We start from the raw sequence: 14,150 nt of genomic DNA, 5'->3' as shown, positions 1-14,150 counted from the left end.
AAAAACATCAACAACCAAAGCCAACTATCAAATTTCACAGGAAGTTAGAAAGCCCAGAGAGATGCTAACATTCATCTGGTAACTGGACCAACTATTAATAGTTGATGAAATATTGTTTAGTCCTAGGGCAAATCAGAGGACCCGGAACTTGTGATAAACATTAGGCCTTGGCCTATAAACATTTCTAAAATTTTGCAACCTCCACCCATGCTTCAGTTTATGTCACTAAAATAGCTCTAATGTAAATAACTGAGGCGGTCTTGAAGTTAATAGAATAATTTCTGATTTCCATCGACAATGCTTTTCCGCCCCAGTTCCGCACTCATGCTATCAGCGAGCACCCTCGGGAGAGCAGCTCTTCAACCTTGCTCCCTCTTTCCCTCCATTTCCCGCGTGTGCTTGCTTACCCATCACTCCGAAAATAGACCTGTGGGCCTGAGGTCAAGGCTCCCAGTTTCCCCAGTGCCCCCCAAACCACACACCAGAAACAGTTTCTACCTTTTTAGGAATGAGAATCTTCTTGCACATATGTATGCTCTTGATGGAAAGGGGAGACCCTCCACCCATCTCTCTACTTGCCCTGGGATCCTCCCTAGAGAATCCCAAGCTTGAGCTCAGCCTCCTTATATCTTGAAATGCGTTTTGAGCTGAAGAACGAGGACACTGAAGCTGGGTTCGGAGTGCGATGGGTCGGGAGGGAGGTGAAGGCGTTCAGATACTGCTGTGTTTAAGTTTAGATCGGTAGTCACGCAAACCCAGTTTTGCAGTGTATTGTGGTACCTTTTAATCCATCAGATGTGTGGGAAGCTTTCATTTTATTCTATATTTTTCCCTTTTAATTTTCTTGGTGTTTTTCTTCCCTCCTCCTGGGTGTAACGTTTTCACGCACAGATGTCTCCTCGCTCTGCCCGGCGACGTTGGTCCATACAAGCAATTAACGACTTCCCGGTACTGTGCGCTGTGCAAATGCTCTCCTTGACTAATCCTGTCTGCCCAAAGGCCCAAGAATAAAATGCCACCTGGCTGGCTTTGAGGAACCTGAGGGACAGGCTGGCTGGTTTTCAGGACCAGCACAATAAATTTTTCCTTCTTGGGAGTCAGGCCCCAAGGACTTCCTCCTCGTTTCATCCAGTTTCCAATGGGCGAATACTGAGACCGTTAAGGATCGTGAACCGGCTTCTTTGAAAATGAAGCCAGACACTGGGTTTCTTGGAAAGAACCCCAACTGTAAGCCTTTTGCTCACCTGATTTCATTTGGAGTATTTGTATCGTTTCCTGGAGCTTTCAAAAGCCTACCTTTGGCATGGGGTGAAGCAGAGGAAGATAGAAGAGGCTTCCACCATTTTGTCTCTCTGTTTTTATCGTCTTGGTCTAGTTTAAAGAGGGAAGTGCTCACCTGCTTCATTGGCATGATGCATAAGCTAGTTTTTAATCCTTCGGGAACTTTCTGGAACAATTTTTTTTCCCTTACCAACAGTATTTTGCATTGCAATGAAACCTCTGCTGTGGACATCCTCTCTTCCTTTTCTTTCTCTCTTCCTCATTCCTGTTGGCCATCCCCCCTCTTCTGTCTTCCTCTCCCATCCCCTTCATGTTTCACTAGTGCCAAGGTGGCCTCGGGCTGTGAAAGGCAGCCTTGCGCCTTTTGTGTAAATTTCATTCGGTGTAAAAAATTTGGTGGGGGAAGAGTCCTTATAGCCTTTTCATATCGAAACCAGTTGAAATCAGGAGCCCTGACTAGCACTTACCACGGCTGCTGATAGCTTGCAGGTGGAGCGGCCATTGTGGCTGCCATCCCTCCAAAAGCCTGTCCCAGCCAACCTGACTGCTGGATTTCCAGTGATTTCCAGAAGTCTCTGCTCCCGCTGCTATTGAAATAGGAACTCATGTTGACTCACTGCCCACTCTGCTCATTATGCATTGTTGGTGGGGTTGCTGCGAAGCAGTTGGTGGCTTATTCTTGGGCTGTTTTACATTTAACCCATTTATTGGCATTGATGTTGCCTCCGATTGTAGCAGTAACACTGGTGGTACAGTCGCAAGCTGGCTATATTGGTTGTCATTCAGTGCTATTCGCACCAATGCCTCCCCCCGCCCCCACCTCTCCCAGTCCTTTCCTCCCTGTCCTCCTTCCTACGAGTCCATGAACGCCTTCTTGGTATGTTCAGAGGAGTATTCTGGTGCTCATCATGTAATAATTGTCTGTCTCGTTTTGTCTCTCTTCCTCAATCCCTGCTTATGAAATCTGTGGGGCAGGGGCGTTTTCTGGGATGGGGCATTGAGAAGACCTAAGAGAAACACGGGCCCTTTGCCTCCCAGAGGGACCGAGCCTACTGCACAGAAAAGCGACCCCTCGAAGCCCGTCAGAGTGGGACTAGAGCAATGCGAGAGGTTTCGGGGGCTGTCAGGCCAGAGTGCCCTCCGCTCACCTGGAACGCTCTGCCACACCTCAGCCTGGTGTGTCGCTGTTCTCTGCATGTTGTCACCTGACAGTGGCACAGATGAGGGATTCCTCCAATCACCAGCAAGATGTAAGGGAAGAGGAAGTCTTGGGGAAATGTGGATGGAATATGAACCCTTTTTGCTGCAAGGAAATTACTTGTGCTCCTTCGGGAGCAGCGAGGACCTAAGGCTCTGACATCTGCTCGGAGACTGAGCATGTCTTTACGTACGTAGGCAGACTGGCTATGTCTGCGTCCCCAGGATACACGGTCACTAGCCTGGTGTACTGGGTGACTCCCCTAGTCTGCAGGGGCGGCACTTCCTATTTAAAAACCACCAACCACTAAATAGAAAAAACGAGACTCTTTTATGGCCCCTTACAGATTTTTGATAACGTTTTGCACTTGCTCCTTGCTGGATTAGATGAATGCGCAGTGCAGTCCCATAATTGCTCTTATAGTTTGAGGCCTGGCGGCAGCTGCCAATACTGGCAAATGTCCTGTTACAGGCTCAGAGGCAGCTGAGTGAGTTCCCACCACACATCGCCTGCACATCAGAACGGATCAGGGGAACCAGCTAGAAGCCTGCCATCTCAAGAAGTTGCCAGGCAAGTCCCAGGAAATCTGGACTACGATTTCTATAGTTCAGTGAAGGGTGATTACAGAAGGTTGTCCAAGACCGCTGTCTACATTTTCATCAAGTACCTGTTGACTCGCACGGGTTTTTTTCCTCCCCATCTCTGCAATCAAGGACCCCAGACGGGCAGAGGGAAGAGTCCTAAGGCATTTCTTTGGACTCTGTTCTCTTCCCTCTGAACGTGCCTACCCCTCCCACTCCCCCAGAGGGGGTGAAACAGAGTGAGGGTCAGGCTCTCAAGCCTGGCCTGAAATATAGCATCTGGGGCTGAGCCTGGAGCCCCCGTGTGAAGCCAGTAGCCATGGCCGTCTCTTGTCTCTGCTGGTGTTTAGCCTGCGGCTCTGGCTCGGCTCAGGGTGCTCAGGGTACTTGGCAGAGAAGTGAAATGAGCAGTAACTGGAGAGGCTGGGGTGTCAGACAGGCCTCACTCCCATCAGATGTTGATCTCCTTCTATGCAGAGATGGATGCATTTAAAGATGGGCCAAACAGTTCACATAGTAACAAGTAGCTTAGTCTTAGGGCTTCTTTTTTTTCTTTTTAATCCAAAATCATGCACTCAAAAGCAGGTTAATAAGGATGGGCTTAGCAGCCTGACAGCCTGCGTTCAAATCTCAGCTCTTAGGAGTGTGGCCTCAAGTAAGACTCACATCGTCATTTGTCAAACGGAAGCAGCAGCCCCTCTTTCAGAGAGCTGTGGTGATGGCCACACTCGCAGCGAGGGAACATCCCAGAGCAGGAGCTCATGTTGTTCATAATAACAGACAAATCTGTAAATCCTAAGTCAAATATTTATGCGCTTGGACTTGCGTCCAGGACATCCCTCATTTCCTGCACAGAGGACCCTCTGTGGCCATTTGAAGGTGAGGCTGTGGGGAGATGGGACAGTTGCTCATGATCTTCCATGTTCCATGTTACCCAAGTTCTTCTGCTCAAGTCCATTTGGCATTCTGAAGTGATCACTTTCAGAAATAACACACGTCGCTAGGAAAAACATTTTTAAATGAGCTAGTCTATAGGCAAAGGGACCACTTTTGGCACACAGGCCTTAATACTCCGTTTTCATTAAGTTTGCTTAAAAAGACAGGAAATTGTGGTGGTTTTCTGTGTGGCCTGAAAGGTAGCAGACCCCATCCCTCATGGGGCCTCCATTTATTTCCACGGTTGAGTTATGTGGAGCTGTGGTGAAGTGGCCAGTTCTTCGGACGCTGCTCATTTTCTCTTATAAACAACGAGCCAGAGTGTTTGCCTGGAACAGTGTTTTAAACAAGCTTTCCACTCAGCACAGAAAACCAACGAGATGGATCATACTCCATTCCAGGTGGAATCTTTTTAGTGTCCATCTTTTCCTCTTGTTTCTTTCTTTCTTTTTAAATCCAGTACCCTAAATCTCATTTGAGGTATTCAATTATGTGGGACCTATGGGTGTTGTTTCCTGGAATTTTTAAACTCCTGGAAACCTGGATAAAAAAAGTTTGTGTACCTAACACCCTCCCTGTTCCAGTTCACCACACTGTGCTGTTCCTGTCGCTGCCCGGTAGATGGCCACGAAAGTACCCTACCGCCAGCCAGTCACGTCCAATGATCTCACGCACATGGGCGACATCTGTCTTGGGTCGGTTAACGCCGCCTGGCTCCAGCCCGTTCTGTCAGGTGGTTCACTCTTCAGCCCATTCGCCCTGTATTGCGTCCTTGTCAGAATATCTGTGGCTCCAAAGCTAGTATTTTTGTGAGTGGGTACATAATTCTTTAGAAACTAGCCTGCACAAATCGAGAATCAAAGGGCTACTGGACGTAGTAGCTGAGGCTTCTCTTGGATTGATAGTAACAATGTGTACGAATCAAGATCACAGAGAAACTCAGTTGCTACCAAAGGTAACTGGGTCAGAGTTCCAAATGGATAATGTAGCACATGTATTTACAAATTATGATAAACAGTTTACATCCTCAGCCAACCTTTACCCGCCACGATCCAAGTCCAGGTGTCCTGGGTCTAGTCGGTTCCATACCACTTACGGAGCCCATAGGAAGCTACATGCATTGGGCATCTTTGGGGATTAGACCAGACATCGCTGGTCAGAAACGACTAAATACAGACTGTGACTCATGAATGGAAGAGCGGTTGTATAAAAATCACTTGCAGAAAATCAATTATTTGTGAGTAACCTAAGTAATGATCTAATCTAAATTCCTGAAGGCTTATCATACATTTATAATCATTACAGATTTTTTAATTGTACGTTTTCAGTCTGCACTCTCACCCTTCCATTGTGGCCTTATTAAACTTGCAAGATCGGAATGGAGCTCATCGTGAGGCATAGTTCTCAGCGAGCAAAGAGGATGACATGAGACTAAGTTCATAGCAAATAAGGAGCTCACCCAGGGTCACACCGAACCAGCACAGGTGGTAATAAGACCCGCACACCTTGGTTTTCTGACTCCAGATCGCAGACCCTTCGCTAGCAACTTTGTTAATAAGTATGTCACCTCCCCTGAGTTGAGTCACTTTGGTGGGCCCCCTTTTAACTTCCAGCAATAAAATAAAGTAAAATATTGTTTCCTCGGCTACTTGTCATTTTGAGGATACCAGATGGGGCTACGCTGATAATTCTCCCTTTCCAGGACATCTCTCATTTCCCACACACAGGGCTCCTTTGTAGGGGGTGCCCTGGGGAAATAGGCCAGTTGCTCATGGTCTTCCATGTCCATTACCCAGGTACCTCTGCTCAAGTATTTTTGACATTCTAAAACGATCACTTCTTAGAAGTAATTCAAGTCTGCCAGGAAAAACCGGGTAATTCTCCTTGAGCTGCTACGTTTCTTGGTCTGCTTGCCACAGATTAAGGTTTGCAGAGCCCACACTGCTGTGTCTGAATTAAATTTTCCACAAACCCTATTAAAGCTGTCTAAGAAGAAAAAAAAAAAAAACTTTGATTAGTTTCAAGCAAGAACTTTGACCCTAAGGCTAATCCCAACCTTAAAAGTTGCTCTTCTCCCACATTTTTGTGGTCTTTACTAATTTTTATTTACCTGCTGTTCATTCTTTTTCTTTTCTTTTTTTTTAAATTCTAGATTCGAGGTATCTATTTTTGGGCACCTGCACAATGTATGTAGCCCTGCAGTAGGTGCATATTTTCCTGTTAGGATTTTGGAACCGACAGCTCAATGCCCTCTGCCATCCTTTTATTTCCTACAGATGCTGATTCATGTAATTGTGGGCATGATGTAATTCAAAGTCTCTGCAAATAACCAATGACCCAACTCTGATGTGCTCTGCAACTGTAGATTTCCATTCATCAGAGTCCCCATTAGTTATATCTCGTCATCTCCCCCAGAAATCTAGGAGATGGAAAAGCAAGCGTGAGGGGTCAGACTCAGGCAATCGACCGATCAAGGCTGCCGGGAAAGTTATCATCCAGGACACTGCGTGCCTTCTTCCTGTTCACAAATCACTGGGGGAACTGTACATGTAAGTCTGCTGTGCTTATCACACATCATAATCCACGTGGCTTCCTTTCTTTTTTTTTAAAGTTTTGGAAACCTTTCAGGGCGCCTGGGTGGCTCAGTCAGTTAAGCGATCGGCTCTTGATTTCTGTTCAGGTCGTGATCTCAGGGTTGTGAGTTCAAGCCCTGTGTCAGGCTCCGTGCTGGACATGGAGCCTCCCTGAGATTTTCTGTCTCCCTCTCCCTGCCCCTCTGCCTTCCCGCACCCCACCGTGCACACTCTCTGTCTCTCTCTCTCTCTCTCTCTCTTTTTTTAATATGTTTTGCTTGTTTGTTTGTTTTTTATGTTTTGTTGTTTGTTTTTTTTTAAGATTTTTTCATTATTATTTATTTATTTGACAGAGATCACAAGTAGGCAGAGAAGCAGGCAGAGAGAGAGGAGGAAGCAGGCTCCCTGCTGAGCAGAGAGCCCGATGCGGGGCTTGATCCCAGGACCCTGGGATCATGACCTGAGCTGAAGGCAGAGGCTTTAACCCACTGAGCCACCCAGGCACCCCAGTGTCTCTCTCTCTCTTAAATTAAAAAAAAAAAAAGTAAGGGTTGGAACCTTTTCTTCAGAAGTTTTAGGAGGAGACCAGTATATGAGCTTTCTATTGCTGCATAACAAGGCACCACAAACTTAGCAACTTAAAATAACATACATTTGCTATCTTGGGTTTCCGTGGGTCAGGGTCCAGGCATGGCTTTAGCCGGGTCCTTGCTCACGTCTCACCAGACTGAAACTGTAGAGGTGGCCATGTAATGGTCTTATCTAAAGCTTACAATCCTCTTCCAAGCTCATTCAGGTTGTTAGCAGAATTTACTTCCTTGAAGACATAGAACTCGGTGATTTTCGTCTTCGAGACCAGTAGGAGTTTCTCTCTGATGCTTCACTTTCTTTCTAAGGTCTCATCTGATTAGGTCCGGCCCACCTAAAATAATCTCTCTTTTGACACATTCAGAGTGGACGGATTAATAATCTAATCTTGGGTGTGATAGTCCATCAATATTCATTGGTATCACCCGTAATTAAAGGGAGTGGATTATATTAGATGTGTGGTGGGGGGAGGCACAGAAATCTTGTGAACAGCCTCAGAATTCTGCTTTCCATACCGATATGTAAAACAGTAAAAAGCAGAGCCACTTCGGTTGAAGGGAGTTGGGAGGCCAGTGCCAGGCGTATAGAGGCTGCCCTGTGGTCACCCTTCTTCTTGAACTGAACACATAACAAAAAGTGTTTATTTTGTAATATATACACAGCACACCACTCTTTGTGTTAGAAACCACAGTATTGCACATATTTAAATTCCTTTTTATTCAACCCGTAAGTGTGGGGAAATCCACAGAAAAGCTGGTTGCTAAATTGTCATTCAGGGCTGGCTTCCCGTCCTGACTTTAGAGAGGTGAACAACTTCATCTTCCCCAGGCGCGAGCCTGCAGCCTGAACTGTGGGTAAGCTTTTTCTCCATTACGTGACTTGAAGGGTGAAGCTTAAGGCTAGCGTAGATAAAACGTTTTGGATAACAATGAAAGGGGCAACTTTTAGTTTGTTAAATCATGCGTCACTGATTGAGGAGGTGAGACCAGAAAGAAACTTTTTAATTCTTTTTACATTTCAGATTAAATGTGAATGATATTCAAGAAACATGCCAGAAGAATGCCACTTCTGCCTTGCTTGTTGGAAGGAAGGACCTTGTCCAGGTTTGCGCATCCCTTCTCATGCCCATCTGGAGTTTTCTTTTTGAGCTGATCGTTTTCACTTCATAATTTTGGTTTAGTGACCTTTCAAGGAGTGCTTCCTATTTTGCAATTTCTCTACCATTTTCTTTGCCCAACTACAGGGCTAGAGTAGCTTTCTAAATCCTTTGGGTTTTCTCTCTCTCTTAAAAAAATTTTTTATTTAAGTACTCTTACCCCCAGTGTGGGGCTTGAACTCATGACCCTGAGATTAAGAGTTGCATGCTCTTCCAACTGAGGCAGCCAAGCACCCCACTCTGGGTCTTTTTCTTATTAGAGCTTAGTTGAGAAGATCCTAAAGCACATACTGATAATTTTTTTTTATTACATTTCTCTTTTACTCTGGTACCATGGTGATTATTGTACACACAAATGTGGGTATCTGTGCCTTTGCCATTTGCACTGTCAATTCTGTTTTGCTGGGGTTTTTATGCTTTTAAAGATGCTTTGTTTCAGGGGTGCCTCGGTGGTGCGGTCAGTTGGGCATCTAACTTTTGGTTTCGGCTCAGGTTGTGATCTCAGGGTCATGAGATCAAGCCCCCTTTTGGGGTCCGAGTTCTGCTTCAGATTTTCTTCCTCCTCTTCCTCTGCCTCTCCTGCTGGTGCTCTATTTCTCAAATCAATCAATCAATCAATCAATCAATCAGTCTTTTTTTTTTTAATGCTTTACTTCAAGGAGGGGCCTGGCTAGCTCAGTCAGTAGAGCATGTGACTCTTGATCGTGGGGTTGTAAGTTCAACCCCCATGTTGGGTGTAAAGATTATTTAAAAATAAAATCTTTAAGGGGCTCCTGGCCGGCTCAGTCGGTTAAGCATCCAATTTTGATCTCAGCTCAGGTCTTAATCTCTGGGTCATGTTTGTTTTTTGTTTTTGTTTTTTGTTTTAATTTCTAATCTCTCTTCTTTTTTTTTTTTTTAAGATTTTATTTATTTATTTGACAGACAGAGGTCATAAGTAGGCAGAGAGGCAGGCAGAGAGAGAGGAAGGGAAGCAGACTTCCTGCTGAGCAGAGAGCCCGATGCTGGGCTCGATCCCAGGACCCTGGGATCATGACCTGAGCCGAAGGCAGAGGCTTTAACCTACTGAGCCACCCAGGCGCCCCTGGGTCATGATTTTTAAGTCCCACGTTGGGCTCCATGCTGGGTGTGAAGCCTACTTAAAAAAAAAATGTTTTGTAATCCTGGGCAACACTTAATCTTTCTGAACCTCAGTTTCCTCGAGTATGAAATAGTCCTGATTCTAGTACCAGTGAGGAAGAAATAAGGTCATATATGTGAAACTCCCATGTCTATATCTGCTAGATGGCAAATATCCAACGTATGGGATAGTCGCCACTCTGTTCCTGTAATTATCGTGGTCATTAGTGGCATGGTACTTGTAAAGGGACAGAAATGGCATCGGTGCAAATGCTTGAAGAATATTTTCTGGTTCTTTTTTATACATATGTTGATGATGATGTGTCTACTGTAATGCAAAAAGTTGTAGAAATAATCCCAAGTGTCCACTATTCCTGTTAAAGCCATTCAAGAAATGTGTATTAAAAGTGAGGACTTAAGGGGGCGCCTGGTGGCTTGATTGGTTAAGCTTCCGACCCTTGGTTCTGATTTAGATCATGATCTGAGGGTTGTGAGGGCGAGCCGCATGCCAGGCTCCTCCACGCTCAGCAGTGCGTGTTGGGCGGGACGTCTGCTTGAGATTCTCTCTCCTTCTCCTCTGGCCTCCTGTGTTCTCTCTCTCTCTCAAAGGAAAGAAATCTCTCTCTCTCTCTCTCTCTCTCTTTTAAGATTTTATTTTTACTTATTTGACAGAGATCACAAGTAGGCAGAGAGGCAGGCAGAGAGGGGGAAGGAGGCTCCCTGCTGAGCAGAGAGCCCGATGCAGGGCTCGATCCCAGGACCCTGGGATCATGACCTGAGCCGAAGGCAGAGGCTTTAACCCACCGAGCCACCCAGGTGCCCCTCTCTCTCTTTTTTTAATCCAAGGAAGTAACATGCCTAAATTGTCAGGGTAGTAAACATCCTCTCCCATCCCAGAAAGACATTAACTTCTCCCAGCAATCATTCAGGCAGGTCACTGTTTAGAGAGATGAAAGGAAACCTTGTGATTCTTGTCTTAATCGATACTTGCGTGTTTAAGTATATTAGTGCCACCTAATTTAATAGGTTTTTACTGTATATCTGATGTGTTTCTCTACCCGTTTTTCAGTATTTTTGTTTGTTCTTTTTTCTTAGATTATTGACTCCTTGATTAAACTCTGTATTTTCTTCCTTTCAAGTTTCTCACAGAGTCTAGTTTAGTGTTTTTCAGTTAGTGGGCATGCAATGATGTATTGCCCCTAAGAAAGATTTCCCAGTAGTACTCCATTTTTAAAAGTGTGGAAGGAAGGAGGCTCTGTTGATGGCGTGATGTATTTAATATAGTGTGTGCAAAGTGTTGAATTTAATAGGTACCTAATGGATATTAGTTTCTGCTTGATGACCCCAAGCCCTGTGAGAGTTCAGGTTTGAAGATACTCCTCAGATTTGATGTCAACAAAAAGAAAGTCAAGTCTATTTTGTCCTGGCCTGTTTTTCTTTAGCTTTAAGAGTATGCTGAAACTTCTGTGATGAAAGCAACAAAGTTTCCCATTACTTGGGCAAGGACAGATCTGAAATGTGATAGGGAATGCTTTTATCCCCACCTTTCCCTGCCTGTTCACTAATACAGCAACAAAAGAAGTCACTTGAGATAACCTATTGAGGTTAATATGTGGTGTCATTTCTTTGAGGTTTGCTTAATAAAAGTTTTTAAAACTAGTGTTTCTTGAGCATTACAGTCCCCAGAGAATCTTGTTAAAATGCATATTTTGATTCATTGTGTCTGGAAGGGGGCCTGATGTTCCCAGTTTCTGTTGCCCTCAGAGCAGCAAGGCTGTAGGCTGTGTGTGGAGAAGTGGGGTTCTTCCATGCTTCCTGGTCCTGTCCTCACCAGTTTGATTTCAAGTGTTTTTCTTCGATCTGTTCCAGGTTTGGTCGCTGGCTACAGTCGCTACGGATCTTTGCCTTGGTCCCAAATCTGACCCAGATTTGGAAACACCCTGGGCTCGACATCCATTTGGGCGACAGCTGCTGGAGTCTCTGTAGGTTTTGAGAGCTAAAAGTGAGGAAAACAAGTGATGTAAATTTTAGGTCTGTAAACCTTTCCAGTGTTTTCATCGAGGAGGTCTAAGAAATGGGAAAATATGAGCTCTTTCCCATTAGTGCTTTAGTAATTTCTGTGCAGAACTGAATTCTTACAGCAGAAGGAAGTATACAGTATTTTTTATTTACAACAAGGATTTGAGATTCATGTGTCCTTTAGAGATTTATGCCTTAGCCCATAAGTCACACTAGTCTGAAACACAGGAGAATGAACTCTTGAAATGGTAGATTTCTGGGGTGCTATAGAGTTTTGGCCCCAAGAGCAGATTCTCTAGCTCCGTGTTGACTTACATGTTTCCTAAGGGCGATGACGTTTTCACCCTATTGGCAGTTTATGAAGGTTGGATTTCTTGCTCTGAAATGTGGTGGGCTGGAAATACAGTGTGAAAATGGTTTGCCACCACGTCCAACCACTTGAACCATCATAACTGTGAGGCTCAGAGCCTGACAGAGAGACAGAGAAGCTCTGATGCCTTCAGGTGGAGGATTGCTAGACTTACTTGTTGAGGCTGGACCTGGGCCCTGTGCTGAGGCTTCAGTCGCGTCATGGTGATGCAGGGATGATAATGGTTGTTCTAGCCACATCACATAAGGCTCAAATATGGTGGTGTGAAAACACTTTTAAGAAACACCATGCATTGGGGTGCCTGAGTGGCTCAGTTGGTTGGGCATCTGCTTTCAGCTTGGGTCGTGATCCCAGGGTCCTGGGATCGAGTTCTGCATTGGGCTCTCTGTTTGGAGGGGAGCCTGCTTCTCCCTCTGCCTGCTGCTCTGCCTGCTTGTGCTCCCCTCTCTGTCAAATAAATGAAATCTTTAAAAAAATTTAAAAAACCCACCATACATTGCTTGGCAGGAAAATATCAGTATCATTCTATCACAGAGGCCATGTTGCTCTGATCCCTATCTCACATCCTAGCGTAGTGGTCCTAAAAGGGGCAAAGAGGATGCGGGTAAAAGGTAAGAATATCCCTTGTTATTCTTATTTAATAGCTCATATTCATAATTCCACCTTTGTGTCTTTTGTCAACTCTCCACACTATGGTGATGGTACAGTGTTCTGAGCACCTTTAATGTAGCATTAGGTTATGAGTGAAGAGGGAGTCTTCTTGGAACTGGGAAACCAAGAGCACATGCATGGCCCCATTCAGATGTTAGCTTAGTTCACTTAGTTCTTGGAGAGGCTACACGCTTGTCTAAGCCGTGCCTGGATCCCAAACAGAAGCTTTCACATGGGTTATCCAGCTCATTTGTAATACTTGGATACATTCTTTTCCAGAACAGATTTAGCCAGACTCAAAGTACAAGCTGCTGGATCTGTAGAAAGCCCTGGATCCTGACGATTTTGTGAGGCAGAATTAAGAATCCTCCCTTCTGCCCTCGGTCCGCAGCCCACCACAATGTGACAGTTATCCTTCCTCTATCTGTTCTCTTGACTTTTTCTCCTCTTATCTTTTCCTTCAGGTTGGCTCACTACTGCCGACTCCGGGACGTCCAGACATTGGCCATGCTCTGCAGCGTGTTTGAAGCCCAGTCTCGGCCTCAGGGAATACCAAACCCCTTCGGACCCTTTCCCGGCCGGTCGTCTAACCTTGTGGTGTCCCACAGCCGATACGTAAGCCTGCGGCCTTGTGCGTTGTATCCGACTGCTCCTAAAGGGAAGCCTGTTCTGACGCCGCTTCTGTTTGTCCTGCAGCCCAGCTTCACGTCCTCAGGCTCCTGCTCAAGCATGTCAGACCCAGGGCTCAACACCGGTGGCTGGAACATAGGTTGGTTTGGCGCTGCCTTGGCCACGCTGATTTCTGGCGCTCGGAACACTGTGTGTGAATTGTTACTGTGTCAGCTTCGGTTGGTATATGCACTCCGTGTTATCCTTGTTTCTCACTTCTCTTCCAATTTAATGTGATGGGGATGCTGTCATTAGCAAGGCCTGGACTTGAACAGGCCAGTTTCTAGTATGTCTTTGTGCCCGGCTGGGTGGCTTTTCAACTTGTAACCTTGAAAGACTGGCAGTGGGACTTCAGTGTTCCGGTAAACCCGACCCTCGTCCTTTCTCCCTCACACGCCGCCCCTGCCCGACCCCACACGAGGTGGGGCCACTTGATAGCTGTCTCTTCCCACGTGCACCTTTCAAGGTAGAGAAATAAAGATGAGCCTGATTCCAGCTGGCCATAAAGGTCTATTTAACGAACAAGTGTATTTGTGGCTTCTGGATTTTTGAAATTTCTTTTTAAAAATCATCTTAATTTTCTTCCTTCCCCCCCCTTTTTTTTTTTTTTCTTACTCAGAATTTATTCTTCTCTTATGTTGAACTTGAATGAGCTTGGTGATTTAGTTTCCTAGTCTATAAAATAGAAGCCACAGATACAGAGACTTGGAAATAAAAGGTGGAGCCCGTTAGAGGCAGGGCAGGCAAAGAAGTCATAGTTACAGTAATTTGATAGGAAGAGATAAAAAGTATTAAGAAAAAAAAAAAGACCCAAACAGAAAACATTAGTTTGTGCTTAGTAAGAACAGTGTCAAATAATTTCCTGAGAGAATATCGCTGTCTTGCCAACCATGATTCTGGGTTGTGCAGAAAAACATTTTACCAGTACCATTTGCACAAGAAGTCAGGAAAAGTCATTTTATTATATTCAGAATAGTTTTAAAACTATGAAACTTGGGGCGCCTGGGTG

General features: G+C 45.2%; 1 protein-coding gene across 3 annotated transcripts in view; it reads left to right on the top strand.

Annotated features, from left to right (window-relative positions):
- Nucleotides 1-14,150, top strand: part of LOC111152772 (WD repeat domain 59) — a 92,640-nt gene that overhangs the window by 65,790 nt on the left and 12,700 nt on the right. The window contains exons 19-24 of one of the 3 annotated variants that reach the window (XM_022511400.1): nt 892-948; nt 6,412-6,545; nt 8,179-8,260; nt 11,302-11,414; nt 12,937-13,087; nt 13,169-13,241. In XM_022511400.1, the coding sequence (XP_022367108.1) occupies nt 892-948; nt 6,412-6,545; nt 8,179-8,260; nt 11,302-11,414; nt 12,937-13,087; nt 13,169-13,241 (610 nt within the window). Of the gene's footprint in view, nt 1-891; nt 949-6,411; nt 6,546-8,178; nt 8,261-11,301; nt 11,415-12,936; nt 13,242-14,150 lie in introns of all 3 variants that reach the window. The other 2 variants (XM_022511402.1, XM_022511401.1) reach the window with 2 other exon arrangements.

The sequence above is a fragment of the Enhydra lutris genome, unplaced genomic scaffold, assembly GCF_002288905.1.
Source record: "Enhydra lutris kenyoni isolate GAN:26980312 unplaced genomic scaffold, ASM228890v2 scaffoldscaffold30, whole genome shotgun sequence".
In the NCBI taxonomy this organism is placed as follows: domain Eukaryota; kingdom Metazoa; phylum Chordata; class Mammalia; order Carnivora; family Mustelidae; genus Enhydra; species Enhydra lutris.
Note: the sequence above shows the minus strand (reverse complement) of the source record. Positions and strands in the feature narration are given on the sequence as shown.